Source organism: Sparus aurata, chromosome 23 (genome assembly GCF_900880675.1).
Source record: "Sparus aurata chromosome 23, fSpaAur1.1, whole genome shotgun sequence".
In the NCBI taxonomy this organism is placed as follows: domain Eukaryota; kingdom Metazoa; phylum Chordata; class Actinopteri; order Spariformes; family Sparidae; genus Sparus; species Sparus aurata.
The window spans coordinates 15884519-15897889 of NC_044209.1; the positions used below are offsets into that span (position 1 = coordinate 15884519).

The window sequence follows — 13371 nt, forward strand, 5'->3', positions numbered from 1 at the left end:
ATACCGCAAGTTCATTCATGAAACCACAAAAACCTACAGGAGGGTTCTATGTTCAGTACAATATGTTACAGTAAGAAGAGAAACCACATGCTGCCAGAGCAAGTAGAAGTGTGCAAATATATTCTTTCACGCACTTCTTAAATTGAATCTATCATGAGACGCTGACATCTATTAAAGCGTCTTGTCAGTCTGTGGGATAAATCACCGGCCTCGGAAGCTCATCTGCTGTCGTCGAGAGCAGCGAGCGCATTTCATTCACCTGAGGAAAGACAAATGAAGTTTGGATTGGAGATGATGTCATTCCAGTCTTCTAATGACAACGATCTGAAATTGATTTTCCTGTCAAAAAAATGGCGATTTAATTGTGCGGCCAGTGATGTTCAACGATTACCCTTTTGTTTTGCCAGGTGAAGATCAGTCTGACAGAAAGCAGTACCGACCAGCCCTGATGGATCTGAACTGAACTTCCTGGTACTGTATTCTCTCAAAGGAAAAGTTCACCCAAACAAGAACATTCAGGCATCCTCCTCTCACCTTCATGCTTGTGGACAGGTGGTGACTCTTCATGGTCAACGAAACATTTTTGGAGTTTTGCAGTAAAAAAAATAAACCTGCAGCATTCTCCTGCACAACTGAAGAAGATGCAGCAAATGCACATGAAAAATACCAAACCAGAACAAACTGGCTCCAAACGTTTCACCAGGTGTAGTCCAAGAAGCCCTGAGAGCCCACCCTGATTTGAGAGGACATTATTTACACCCTTTCTCTAAGCCAAAAACTTCACACTAGTGGCTGCGCTCAACATACTAGCATTCAAGGTTCAAGAGTCTTTATTATCCCCTAGGGGCAATTTGTTTTGCAGCAAGTAGCAAACAGCAACCACATCCAAAAAGAGAAAGAAAACAAAAACAAAACATTCAACATATGTCATTTAAAAGCCTGATCACTGCAGGGACAAATGAATCTCTCCATCTGTTGGTGTTACATCTCTGGTGCACGTATCTGCGTCGGGAAGGAAGCAACCTGAACTCACTGTGCAAGCGGTGATCTGGGTATGCCAGGATCAGTCTGGCTTTAGTCACTGACCTTTCTTTGTGCAGCTCGGAGAGGTCATTTAGGGCTGTGCACGCAATTTTCCTGCACACCCTGACTATTCCCAAAATGTTATTCTTGTTTTTACATGTTAAAAGACCAAACCAACAGATGAAATTAAAAGTTAATAAAGACTCGATAAAACAAGCATAAAACATACTCATAAAAGTAGTATCCACATTAAAACCACGGAGCTTTCGATAAAAGTATGCACCTCATCTGAAGTGAGCGCACATCAAGGCTGTAAAGAACATCGCCTCAGTCCTTCTGGGAGCTCAAACTCAGCTGCTTCAGAGGACGAGCAACAACTGTGGGGCTGTGAAGATCCACTAAGGATCTCTGAGCTACAGAACCTCCCTGACTTTCCATCAACACGTGGCTGAGTAGAGAATGACCGACTCATTTTTGGAGGAACTTCACCTGTTAAACATTCGGCCACTACAGATCGAGGATGCTTACCAACGTGGGCTCAACCTCAGCTGAAGAACCTCACCTGAAAGCAACTTGTTCATTATTCAGACTGAGGGGAGGAAAAAAGACACGACAAAGAGAAGCCAGGTGGATGAATCCGAATAAATACACCTTTTATTTGACTGAGTAACAGATCTGATTATACAAACGCCAACACAGAGCTCTGAAATAACAGGACCAATCAGCGAGACAATGACTGTACATTCTTGGTGTGACCCTCCCTCATTCGGACCCCCCCGCCCCACCCACCGACCCGCCCGCCCGCCCGCCTGCCCGCAGTAACTATGGAACTGAATCACTAGTGCTTTTTTCTGTACAAGTAAAGCTGAGCTACCCTCCCCCACTACCCCTCTACCACCCCCCATTCCAGTGCACCGTCTGTTATCTACAGGTGTGAGCAGAATGCAGGTTGGGCCAATTGTAGAACTTAGAGTAGTCCTCAGATGTGAGCTCTGATGTGTGTGTATTGTCATGTTTGGTTTGTGTAGTGTAATAATAGTGTATGTTTCAACAGCTTGTAGTGTCGGTAAGTGAGCGTGGTAATGTTCTTGTTGCCATTTGGTTGAAATCTCTCCTTGTAATGGTCGAAGAACTGCCTGTATATCCTTATCTGCGTCATTCTCCCTTACACACATGCACACACACACACACATGCACACACGCGCACACACACACACACACACACCTACAGTACCTCGGTGCAGACTCTTCAACATGCACCCTTCAGCAGTTCTACAGTACAAACACTAACTGTACCATCACAAGAAATGGATGGATCAAACGCCCTCGATTTCACTCTTGCAATCAATCATTTTCAACCCGCCTCTCACTTCATCCCGACCTCCACACCCCACATTGGTCCCCCATTCCCATTTACTCTTGTGTAACAGACAGTCTCATATGTAACAGTGACAAATACTGGCCCTCAGCAAAACAGCCAGGAGGAGAAGAGAGAGAGAGGGGGGGAGGAGAACGAGGGGTGAGGAGAAAGTGAAAGGACGACGGGGAGGCAAAACTGTGTCCACTCCTCCTTTTCCTCCCTTGCACTTCTCTTTCTCCCCACACTGTGGTGATGGAGTGAAGGGTGAGAGTGGAGGGAGGAAGGACAAGGGAGATGGAAGATGGCTGAGGTGGAGAAGGGGGTGGGAGGAGAGAAGGAGAGCAGGGTGAAGTGTGTTGGTCTTCATGTGTCCTGGCCGTCGGCAGCAGGCGTGTCGTTGGCATTGGGCAAGTCGGAGTCCGTCTCCCGGGTTAGTGTTAGCTCCGCCTGTACATCGCCCAGGCCCAGTTTGGAACCTGGACCAGATACATGCAGACACACAGGTTAGATCTACATCACTGAGAGAACACACAAACAAAATAAAAACATTTCAACCAGTGCAATAAATAAGTGCATTTTGGCAGCAGTGAGCGGTTCAGGCACAAAGTAATTACACATGATGAAAATAAGAGCTGGGTGAATCATCTTATTACACCAAATGTGCCAATCATGCCGTTAGTATAAACTGTCCTTTTGTTAACCTTTGAATGGCGGGCACACAGTTTCATGAGTAGAACACAAGATTTCAGTAGGACATGAGTAGGACACAAGGTTGTGGTTCGATACGACCCACTCGTGTCCAGAAAACTGAATTACTGTGTTAGTGCGACTATGATGGGATCTTTAAGATGCATGTTTACACCTTAGTCTGACTAAAACTGGACCGGATCGGATTTCTCATAGTCGGATTAAAACACCTACATTATTGATTGATAGTCACATTACTCCTGCATGTATACGTTCTATCAGATCAGATCAGATTTTGTGTTCTGCGCAGGCGCGAGATTTCTTTCCCGGGGCCGTGAGCCGGAAGTAGACGGACGGCGGCGTCTTTCCTCCGGAATCACCGTGAGAAAGAGAGAAAGAGCTCCATTGTGCATCTAGTTTGTGTAATTATCATGTGCACCATATATGAAATGTACAAAGATGGAGCTTCGTCTCGCTCTTCGTACGCCATCTTTCTGGAATACCGAGGCAGTTTGTTGTTGCTGGTGACGTAAAGAGGTCAGCTGGAGGTGTTTCTGTTACCACTAGTTGAAATGGGTACAGCGCCACCTAGCGTACCGCGTATGACATGCTCCGGACAATAATCCCATTTTCTCACCAGCATGTATACTCGGACAGTTGCAGTTGTCTGATTGAGCTGCAGAGTCGAACTCTGGCTGTAATCTGACTCAGCTGTGCATGTAAACATACTGAAGGTTTCACTCAGGTTGTGGTTCGATACGACACATTCAGTGTGTTTACATGACATTCGAGAAAACCGAATTACTGTGTCAGTCCGACTATGATCGGATTTTTAAGATGCATGTATACACCTTAGTCTGACTAAAACCGGACCGGATGGGATTTAAGATGTACCGGGTATGACATGCTCCGGATAATAATCAGATTTTTTCAACGGCATGTATACTCGGATAATTGCAGTTGTCTGATTGAGCTGCAGAGTCGAACTCTGGCTGTAATCTGACTAAACTGTGCATGTAAACATATTGACTGAGAGCTACGACCACTAAAGCTGCTGGAGTCCTCAGTGTGCCGACTTCCTGTCCGTTGTCCAGTCAGCAGCCCCTCCCTCCTCGCTACATCACCACATGAACACAGAGGATCCTTCTCTCTGCAGGTCCACCAGCACACAGGACCGCCTCGTTAGTGAGTTCTCGGTCCTGATTGGATAAAGTGGGCAGGGATACTAGAAGGTGTCTCTTCTCTTACACTGCATGACGCTAAACACTGAATATAAATCTATTTAACATTCAATTCAATAAAAATGGATCACTACAACGGTTTTAACTGATTAGTTGTCAACCATTCAACTAATCTCCCACTATATTAATAATCAATGACTTTGGGTTTGGGGTTCCTCTGTGTTCCTCTGGTTCTCTTTAGGACATTTGATGACGTCGCTGATCAACTTTTTCACCATTTTATAGACCAAACAACTAATCGATTAATCAAGAAATTAATTAACAGATTGATCATAAATGAAAATATTTGTTGGCTGCAGCCCTAGATATATTAGATAGATATTATCTAGTTTAAACAGACCAAAGTGGAAGACAAGTGTCAGATATATAATGTCTCTTATTAGAATCATGTGTAATGCTTGTGGCAGATGTTAGTCATGAGAAATGCAATGCAGCATGCCAAAATAAATGTGGAGCAGCAGAATGGAGACAGGGAAGTCAAGAGGGGAGAAATTAAAAGGTGCAATTGTCATAAAATCATTAATTAATCCAGTGGAATCCTCTCATGGCCGAGACTTTCTTCCCCTAACGAATAGCAGGTAAGAAAGAGTGCAGCCATGAGACACTTCTCGCTTTTTACATCTTTTCTTACACAGTTAACACTCTTGCCACTTCTATGAAATCAATAAACACCTAAACTGATTCATTAAAGTTAGATCCCATGAGATCCTTCGCTTCACATTAATAAGACCCCTGAAGTGGAGCAAAAGTGTTCAACAGCCGTGGGATCATCTCCTGAACCACAACCACAGCTCTCAGGTCGCTTAGTTCCTGACTTTCATATGATCTAATTATCTGAAGCAATTCATTAATAGCTCATACGATGTAAATGTGTGATACAGGAGGACCTGATCCCAGCATTGATCCTCCTCAGGTGCTGGAGAAAGTTGGAGGCTCGGGGGGAGGGAGAGGGGGAGAGGGAGAGGGAGGGGGGAGGGAGAGGGAGGGGGGAGTCAAAGGACATAAAGACATAAAGATGCTTCTGAGAGTGAAGAATGACGTACACAAGCGGTAATACAAGAGGGTTATGTCTTTCACACACACCTTAACGTGGCCAGCATCCTCTGACTAGTACACACACACACACACACACACACACACACACCACACACCACACACACACACATTATGAATGATGTTAACAGTGAGACTGCACAACAGGCTATGAGCAGTTAAGAGTGAAGAGAAGTAAGATGATCATAGAGATGCTGAGTGATTGTCCGTGTTAAGTTCATGTCTGAGTGGAGGACAGGACAGTGAAGAAGTGAGAAAATGAAAGATGAAAATTGGGAGGTAAAAACTAAAACAAGAAGCTGAGTGATGACTGAAAATAACATTAAAGCCTAAAACGTAATTGCATTAATCATTGTTGAATGATCCAACAGAGCCTCTAACACCTCGTGTGCATTCTCACCTGACTTGCGGACTGTTCCTGGAGTGTTGTTTCCACCGCCCGGCGTCCCCGGTCCTCCTGTCCCCGCCTTCTTTGTCAGTAGACTGTTGAAAAAGTTGGCCAACACACCCTCACTGGTCTGACCTGCAGCACACAGCGAAGAGAGTTAAACACACACACACACACACACACACACACACACACACACACACACACACACACACACACACACACACACAGAGAGAGCGATGACATGCACTGACGTACCCGACTGTGGCATGGCGTTTGCTACGTTGGCGGCTGCAGAGCGGTTGCTGGTTCTGGGGGAACCCGTTGGCGCTCTGCTGGTGGTGTCCTACGAGAAGCAAGAGTGTATTTCACACACATGGACACTGAAGGGAGCATTTCTTTATCCTTCGAGCCAAAACTAGGAAAGAAAAGAGCACTCACCACTGGCCGCCCTGCTGCCACAGCGGGCTGTTTGGCAAGCAGCGACTGCAAATGAGAGCACAACATGGACACTGACTTCAATTAGTATTTAATTACCATCTCAGGACTCTCCAGTCATATTTAACTGGAGTAGCAACAAGCAGCAAACCAACTGGCGTCAACAAGATACAAACGTTTTCTGACCTGCAGTTTCACCAGGAACACCTGGTCATCTTCTGCCTGAATCTCCTTTTCATGTACAATCTGTTGACAGGGAGGAGAAATAAATCATTTCATTAAAGACTCATGATCCCCGCAGGGACACTGGGTAAAGCTGAGTGCTTCTACTGTGAAAAATGATGTAGGAGGTAATGATAGATAATATTACAGCAGTAATATTAGCCCTTCATTTACAGGGTGCTGACAGAAGTCAGACACAGAAATGTAACGCTTTCCCCCTAAATTAATTCAATCATTGTCCACTTGGATGGAGAGTTTCTTACACCACAAAACATTTCTGGAGCATCACAGCAAACAGTGTTAAAGCATTCGCCAAAACAACTCAAGCAGACAAAGTAAACTTGTTTTGAAACATAAAAAACCTACTTAATAGCGTAAATGGCTTCACAGCTCGTTTGTTGTATTCCAAGTAGGGTTAAAGAGTCGTAACATCAGAAACGTTGACTTGGACAAAGATGTGCTTTACCCATTTTGACAAAAACAAGTGGCTACATCGCATTATTTTTGAAAGAATGCGGCAATTAAAAACTCACAAGTTAGCATCGAAGACAAGTGAAGGTCTACCATTTATTAAACTGAATATTTCTTAAGGACGTCCTGATTCAGGGAGAGCCTTTACCTTTCTGACTGGTGGTTTGACGACTACGTCCTCAAAGCTGTCGTCTGATTTTACTGTCTGGAAGTTCTCATGAAGTATGGCAATCTTCTTCTCGTTGTCCCAACCGGATGGACTGATGGAGCAGAAGACAGGTTACAAACCAGAACCAGGTGACTTCACAGTCCTCCTGGCACGTATAAGCCCCGTTTACACTGAGCCGTCCAATTTAGTTCGGTTCAGTTCATTTGGAACGTGACTTTTGCATTTCCATTGTCAAAAGTTTTTTATCACCATTCTGTTGAGGCACCTAGCACCACTACACTTACTCTTACAGTTAAAGAACCGCAGACCACCGATTTTATTTATGTAGTGCGGCCGGGGCTCAGGGGTGGAGCCACCGGCTTGTTATCAGATGGATGCTGGTTCGATTCCCCCAGGCTGCCCCTGATGTGCTGGTCGGCACCTTGCATAGCAGCCACACAGTGTGTGTGTATATATGATTTACTGCAAGTCGCTTTGGCGACTTTAACGAGCATCTGCTAAATGTAAATCATTGGCCATCTTGTCCGGCGCTCTGATGCTGCTTCTTCAGAGGTCTTCTGTCTCGTTGCCTGAAGCTTCTTCTCAAGTAAAGCTTGTTCCCTTATGTGTAGAATGAGCGAGCAGCAGGACGGTGACGATGAATACGAGCAGAGCAGAAGGAACATTTGTTTTAACAGTTGACTGTAATGCAAAATACAGGTCACAGTGCGCCAGCAGTCACCTCGAAGAGTTACTTTTTGCAGTGGAAACACAAAGCACAGCGTTAAGGTGCAGTCACCAGAGGTTACGTCGGGTTCAAAGGGTTCTGTACCAAAAGGACTTTCGTGGAAATGCATCCATACACACACACAAAGGCAGGCTTACATGAAGACGGCATCTCTTTCCACCACTTGTGCTGGGCAGTGGAAGGGAAAGCCGTAGAGTCTGTGGACCAGATATTTGTACAGGATGTCCAGGTTCTTCATCTCCTTCACTGATGTGTAAACCAGAGACGCCCCGTCTGAAACGGCTGTCAAGGATATTTTCAACAACAGCATTTCTGCATACAGGACCAGCAATAACACTAACACCACAGTGATAAAACAAAAGCTCCATCTCTCACCAACAGAAGCTACACAGAAAACAACTATAGCGCAGTCGTGGGATCTTTTGAAACACAATAACCTTCAAAAATGTAATAAGGTTTTTATTCAGCACTGACTAGAGATTGTGAAAAACAAACACTTTTAAACAATACTGGAGAATCTGTGACCTTTAATCGAACTCTCGCGGCAACAAAGCAATATCAACAGCACCAGCAGGGCAGATGTGCTCACAGTGGCCACAATCCTGCAAGACTAAAACGGCTTTGGCCCGAACACAAAACATCTTGTAATAGTGATCACCTGTCATAGTGATCGCTCAGCTGTATCAACATCCTGCATCACTTCACAGCTGATGCTAGTAGAGCACAGGCCAAAATGTGAATGAATGCTTTAAACCTCAGCGTCCCACAGGAAGATCTGCCAAGTCAGTGGTATCGATCCGAGTTCCATTACATCCCGGTGTATACTGTGCTGATTAATGGTTTTTATGATAGAGATCTGTTGCTTGTGCACCTTTTGGCCGTGCACATCGGCTAAGAGGGGAGGCCATGTTTAGTGAAGGATACACTGCAAACAGAAATGTCTGATATGAGACTGAATGAAGTCCAGGTGTTCGTCTCTGTAGTCGTGCTCCTTCTCCAACGTGCTGATAGCGTCACACTGAGGTCACATGAGCAGGTGTTAGACAGACACACTTAGACAGGTACATGCAACACAAAACTCTGTGTGTGTGTGTGTGTGTGTGTGTGTGTGTGTGTACCTTGGTGCAGACCACCACCACTGGTATCCCCAGGTTGTGTGTGAGTGTGTTGTCTCCTAACGGCAGCAGCACGCTCTCCTCCTCCTCGCTCCTCCTCTGCGGGGTGCCGTCCTCTCCGCCGCCCGGCTCTGTGTACTCCTGGAACTGTTTGACAACTGCACACACACACACACACACACACACACACACACACACACACACACACACACACACACACACACACACACACACACACACATACACACACAACGATATACAAAGAGTGAGACCTGACAGAAGCTACAGGGTTTTAAGAACGTTGTCATGCTAATAGCTGGACTTCCTAAGAAAAATCCTTGGAGGGTTTGTTATCTGAAGAAAAGCGTGAAAAATATAGATTTTCCATACCCTGGATTTGACTTTTATATATAAAAGTGTACTGTGTGTTTGTACCAACAACATGTAAATGAATACTTCAGGGGGATTCAGAAGCGAGATGTGTTATAACACAATGTCACTGAGGACGCTCTTCATCTTCACCAGACTCTTTATGTCAGTGTGACTCACGTCTGTGCTCCAGCTCCCGCAGCGTTTCCGGGGCGATCCGGAGTTTGTCGATGTGTTCCCTCGCCACGGCGGCCCACTTCTGGAGAGAGTCTAGAGCGTTCCATGGCCGCGACATGTCAACTGTTATCAGCAGCAACGTGTCGCTGATCGAGTCCACTGGCACAGCTACGCCCTGCAGCCCTTTGTGGTAAAGGTCTCCGTCCAACACCCAGGCATTACACCTGGTGTGGTCTGAACACACACAAGACATCTGAAGGTAAACACACCACACAATCCAACAACAGTTCAGAGGAAGAAGAGACGACTGGTTACCATCAATGTCGTCGTCATGGACACTGAAGTAGAGGTATTCCAGGCCACGCCCTTTCATGAACTCTTCAACCCCCTGTAGCTTTGCCACCAGGGTGGTTTTCCCCGAACCCACCTCACCTAAACACAGACACAATCAGTGAATAACAAATTATGGATAGAAGACTCGTCCATTCCCAACATCGCCTAGAATCATACCTATACAATCAAGCATGTTAAAGGCCAACACGCCGCAGCCCAGCTGGAGGATCCCGATGATGTCACGCTATGAGCTGTGTTAGCTTCACACTGCAGGGTTGGATCGAACTGTACGTTTATACCGTCGGTCTGAAACTATTGATTATTTTCATCACATCTCAATATTACTTCTTGATTGATGTATTAATGATTTGGTATTTAAAATAAAGGAAAATAGAGAAATCGCCGTTACCATCCCCCTGGTTCCATGGTGACATTTCCAACAGATAACTGTTTCCACTTATCTCAGTTTTTTCACACTAGGGATGCAGAAGCGTGACATTTTCACTGCATGATGACATCACAGGATATGTCACTGTTTCACGGTGTCAAGTGTACACATACATGATCGTTACAAAAACTGAAAACAGAAGATATCAATAGAATTTAACAAAATGTTGGAACCAGATATATTTCATATATATATAGTTAATATTTAACACTGACGTTATGCATGTATCGATTATCCAATCCAACATAATCGGGATTCACAATATAAACACAAAAATCATTCAAATGAAAACTGAAATTGCACTTTAACCTTCCATGTAATAACAACTAAATCAATGCATCGCAGACAGGACAGTGAACAAACAATCAAAGGGTCCTAAATGAGTCATTGGAAGTCAGAAGCGGTTCCTGTACAAATACAGGATAAATAAATGGCCGTGACCTCATCTCCCTGACATTTAATTGATTTTGTTTTGGGGGGGTACAATATGAAGACCCTCCACCATGCTAACAGGCTAACCCTGACCCTGACCCTGGGCAATCCAAAAGACAATTAGGAAATCAATAAAAGACTGGACGTCAGTGGCTGGACTATCAAATGTACATGCCAAGCTTCAGAAACCGGGATTTCACTGCAACCCAAATACACATGAGACAGAGGAAACATTGAGAACCTGGAAAATGTTTGAGCAAAAGAGTTGCAGATGTTTGTTCTGTCAGTCAATGAAGGGTTTCAGCTCTGCACAGACATGTTGTAGTGCACAAGTCCTGTAAACAGTCTGTTTGACTAGAGCAACATCATAGAGAATATGTACATATATTTTGCAGTTCTCATGCAGGATCTACAGCCTTAATATTCAGCTACAGTGTCTCCGCCCACCCTGATCTGCACCTGTCCTGCTCTCCTCTCACACCTCAGAGCACACAGGTCACAGTGTTTTGTTTCTGAGCTGCATCCATGTTGCACCGTGTCACACCAGCTCCACCCACAGCTGGATGCTGTGAGGATGCTGTCACATCACAGACAAATCAGCACATCGGTCACCAAATCGCTTATTAGCTGGAATAGTAGAAGGCGCGGATGATCTGAGACGGAGGTGTGTTTGTGGTGTGTGTGACACGAGGACCGAGCGAGACAGGGAGGCGCGCGCACACACACACACACACGCACGCACGCTGATGGCTTGTCTCGTCCCCTCAGCATCATCTGCACCTGCTTCTGCTCCGGCGCTGGATGCTAGAATGACTTGCAGTGTTTCACAGCGGCCCGATTCTCCCCCACAACACGATGAGGGAGAGTGTGTGTGTGTGTGCGTGTGTGTGTGTGTGTGTGTGTGCGTGCGTGTGCGTGTGTGTGTGCGTGTGCGTGTGCTAGCCGACGCACCCGCTACCAAGCTTTAAACACAAAAGCACCGTCAGTCTGGAACAAGCTAGCTGAGCTATCGAGCAGCATTAAGTCTACCAGGCTGAGAGATGATCACACACACACACACACACACACAGACACAGACACAGAGACACACACACACACACACACACACACACACACAGATAGATACCCACCCATGACCAGGACATTTTTCCCGGACGGTAGCTTGGATCTTGAATGGGTGGACACTTCGCTCAGGATGGTGGACCTGCAGACAGAGCAGCCGGTTACAACACGACCCCATCAGGCTCATTGATGAACAAACATCGGCTGACAGCAGAGCAGCTCGGGCTGCTGGTGCTGCTGTGTCACCAGGCAGCCCGGTGCTGATGCTAGCTAGCCTCGTTAGCAAGCTAGCTGTCAAACCATCCTCCTCCCAGCACAATGGAGCCCCTGTGCCCACAAAGCCCCCTCACGATAGCCCGGCTCAAATAACCTATCGCCCACCATAAGTCCTGTCCGTCCTCCTCCTCGGGGTTGGAGCTCTCCAGCGTGCTCTTAGGTCCAGTTGAGCTGGAGGATAATAGTGCACTCCTCCCTGAAGTCGCCATCTTCGCAGGGTTTGTAAACCGAGCAGAGCGCCCGGATGTAGCAGCTGTGTGCTAACCTAGCCTGGTGCACCGCGCGCGGCCGGGGCGTGGTCCACCCGCACAAAGCGGGGTCCCCTCTCCTCACAGGGAGATGACCTCACCCCGATCACACAGACCTGGACCGAGCACACACACCGAATCCTGCAGAGGAAACACAATCCACCAAAGAGATAAATCAATCTGCGTTACACTGTGAGATGATTGATCCGCTGTGACCTGCTGGTGACTGAGGCACAGACACAAGTGTGATGAGACCAGCGGTGAAGAACTGGTCTGTCACAGTGATATATGTGTGTGTGTGTGTGTGTGTGTGTGTACATATATATATACACATACATACATACATACATACATACACACACTATCAGTCAAAAGTTTGGACACACCTTCTCATTTAGTGTTTTTCTTTATTTTCATGACTATTTACATTGAAAATTCTCACTGAAGGCATCAAAACTATGAATGAACACACATGGAATTATGTAGTAAACAAAAAAGTGTGAAATAACTCTAAATATGTTTCATATTTTAGATTCCTCACAGTAGCCATCCTTTGCTTTGTTGACAGCGCTGCAAACCCTCGGCCTTCTCTCAGTGAGCTTCATGATGTCGTCACCTGAAATGGTTTTCTGCTGAGGAGAAGTTCATCTGAGTCACCAGCCTCAGAAATCACAAGTTAACAGCACCTCAGATTAGAGCCCAGATGACTTCTAGTAGCAGTCAGACACATCTCTACATCAACTGTTCAGAGGAGACTGTGTGAATCAGGACTTCATGGTCAAATAGCCACTGCTAAAGAAGCAGCATGCAGAAGAGATTTGTTTGGGCCAAGAAACACAAGGAATGGACATATAAAGGCCTATGTATATGTATGGCAGTGGGCCTAAGCCTCCAGAATATCCTGTGTGTGTGTGTGTGTGTGTGTGTGTGACTATATTAGAGGTGGAGAATTTAGATTTAATAACACTTACCTACATCTACCTATTATGAGAACACAAGGAGGCTAAAACAAATAAATCAGGCAGAAAGGTGATGCAGCCATTTGAAATACACAAGTACAGTAACACAGACTCACACTGTTTGTGTAGATTAAAGGAGCACTACGTAGATTTGATCAGTGGACAAAGTTCTT

At 45.6% G+C, this 13371-nt stretch overlaps 1 protein-coding gene across 1 annotated transcript; it reads right to left on the minus strand.

Annotated features, from left to right (window-relative positions):
• Positions 1-1826: 1826 nt before the first annotated feature.
• On the minus strand, positions 1827-12479 carry dync1li1 (dynein, cytoplasmic 1, light intermediate chain 1). Its single transcript, XM_030407382.1, has 13 exons — positions 12097-12479; positions 11784-11857; positions 9756-9872; positions 9444-9674; positions 8898-9052; positions 8704-8797; positions 7917-8052; positions 7032-7143; positions 6377-6436; positions 6194-6238; positions 6011-6098; positions 5765-5887; positions 1827-2859 (listed from the first exon to the last, which is right to left on the minus strand). Exons 1-13 carry the CDS (start codon positions 12198-12200, stop codon positions 2747-2749), a joined length of 1452 nt encoding a protein of 483 aa, XP_030263242.1. The 5' UTR covers positions 12201-12479; the 3' UTR covers positions 1827-2746.
• Positions 12480-13371: the final 892 nt, after the last annotated feature.

Excerpts from the sequence above, each read along its gene's own strand:
- dync1li1 (XM_030407382.1), bottom strand. The coding sequence starts at position 12,200 with ATGGCGACTTCAGGGAGGAGTGCACTATTATCCTCCAGCTCAACTGGA. Across the intron at positions 8,053-8,703 it reads CAGACATTTCTGTTTGCAGT|ACGGGGCGTCTCTGGTTTAC; the intron begins GTATCCTTCACT and ends CAGCCGTTTCAG. Across the intron at positions 6,239-6,376 it reads TGTTCCTGGTGAAACTGCAG|TCGCTGCTTGCCAAACAGCC; the intron begins GTCAGAAAACGT and ends TCTCATTTGCAG.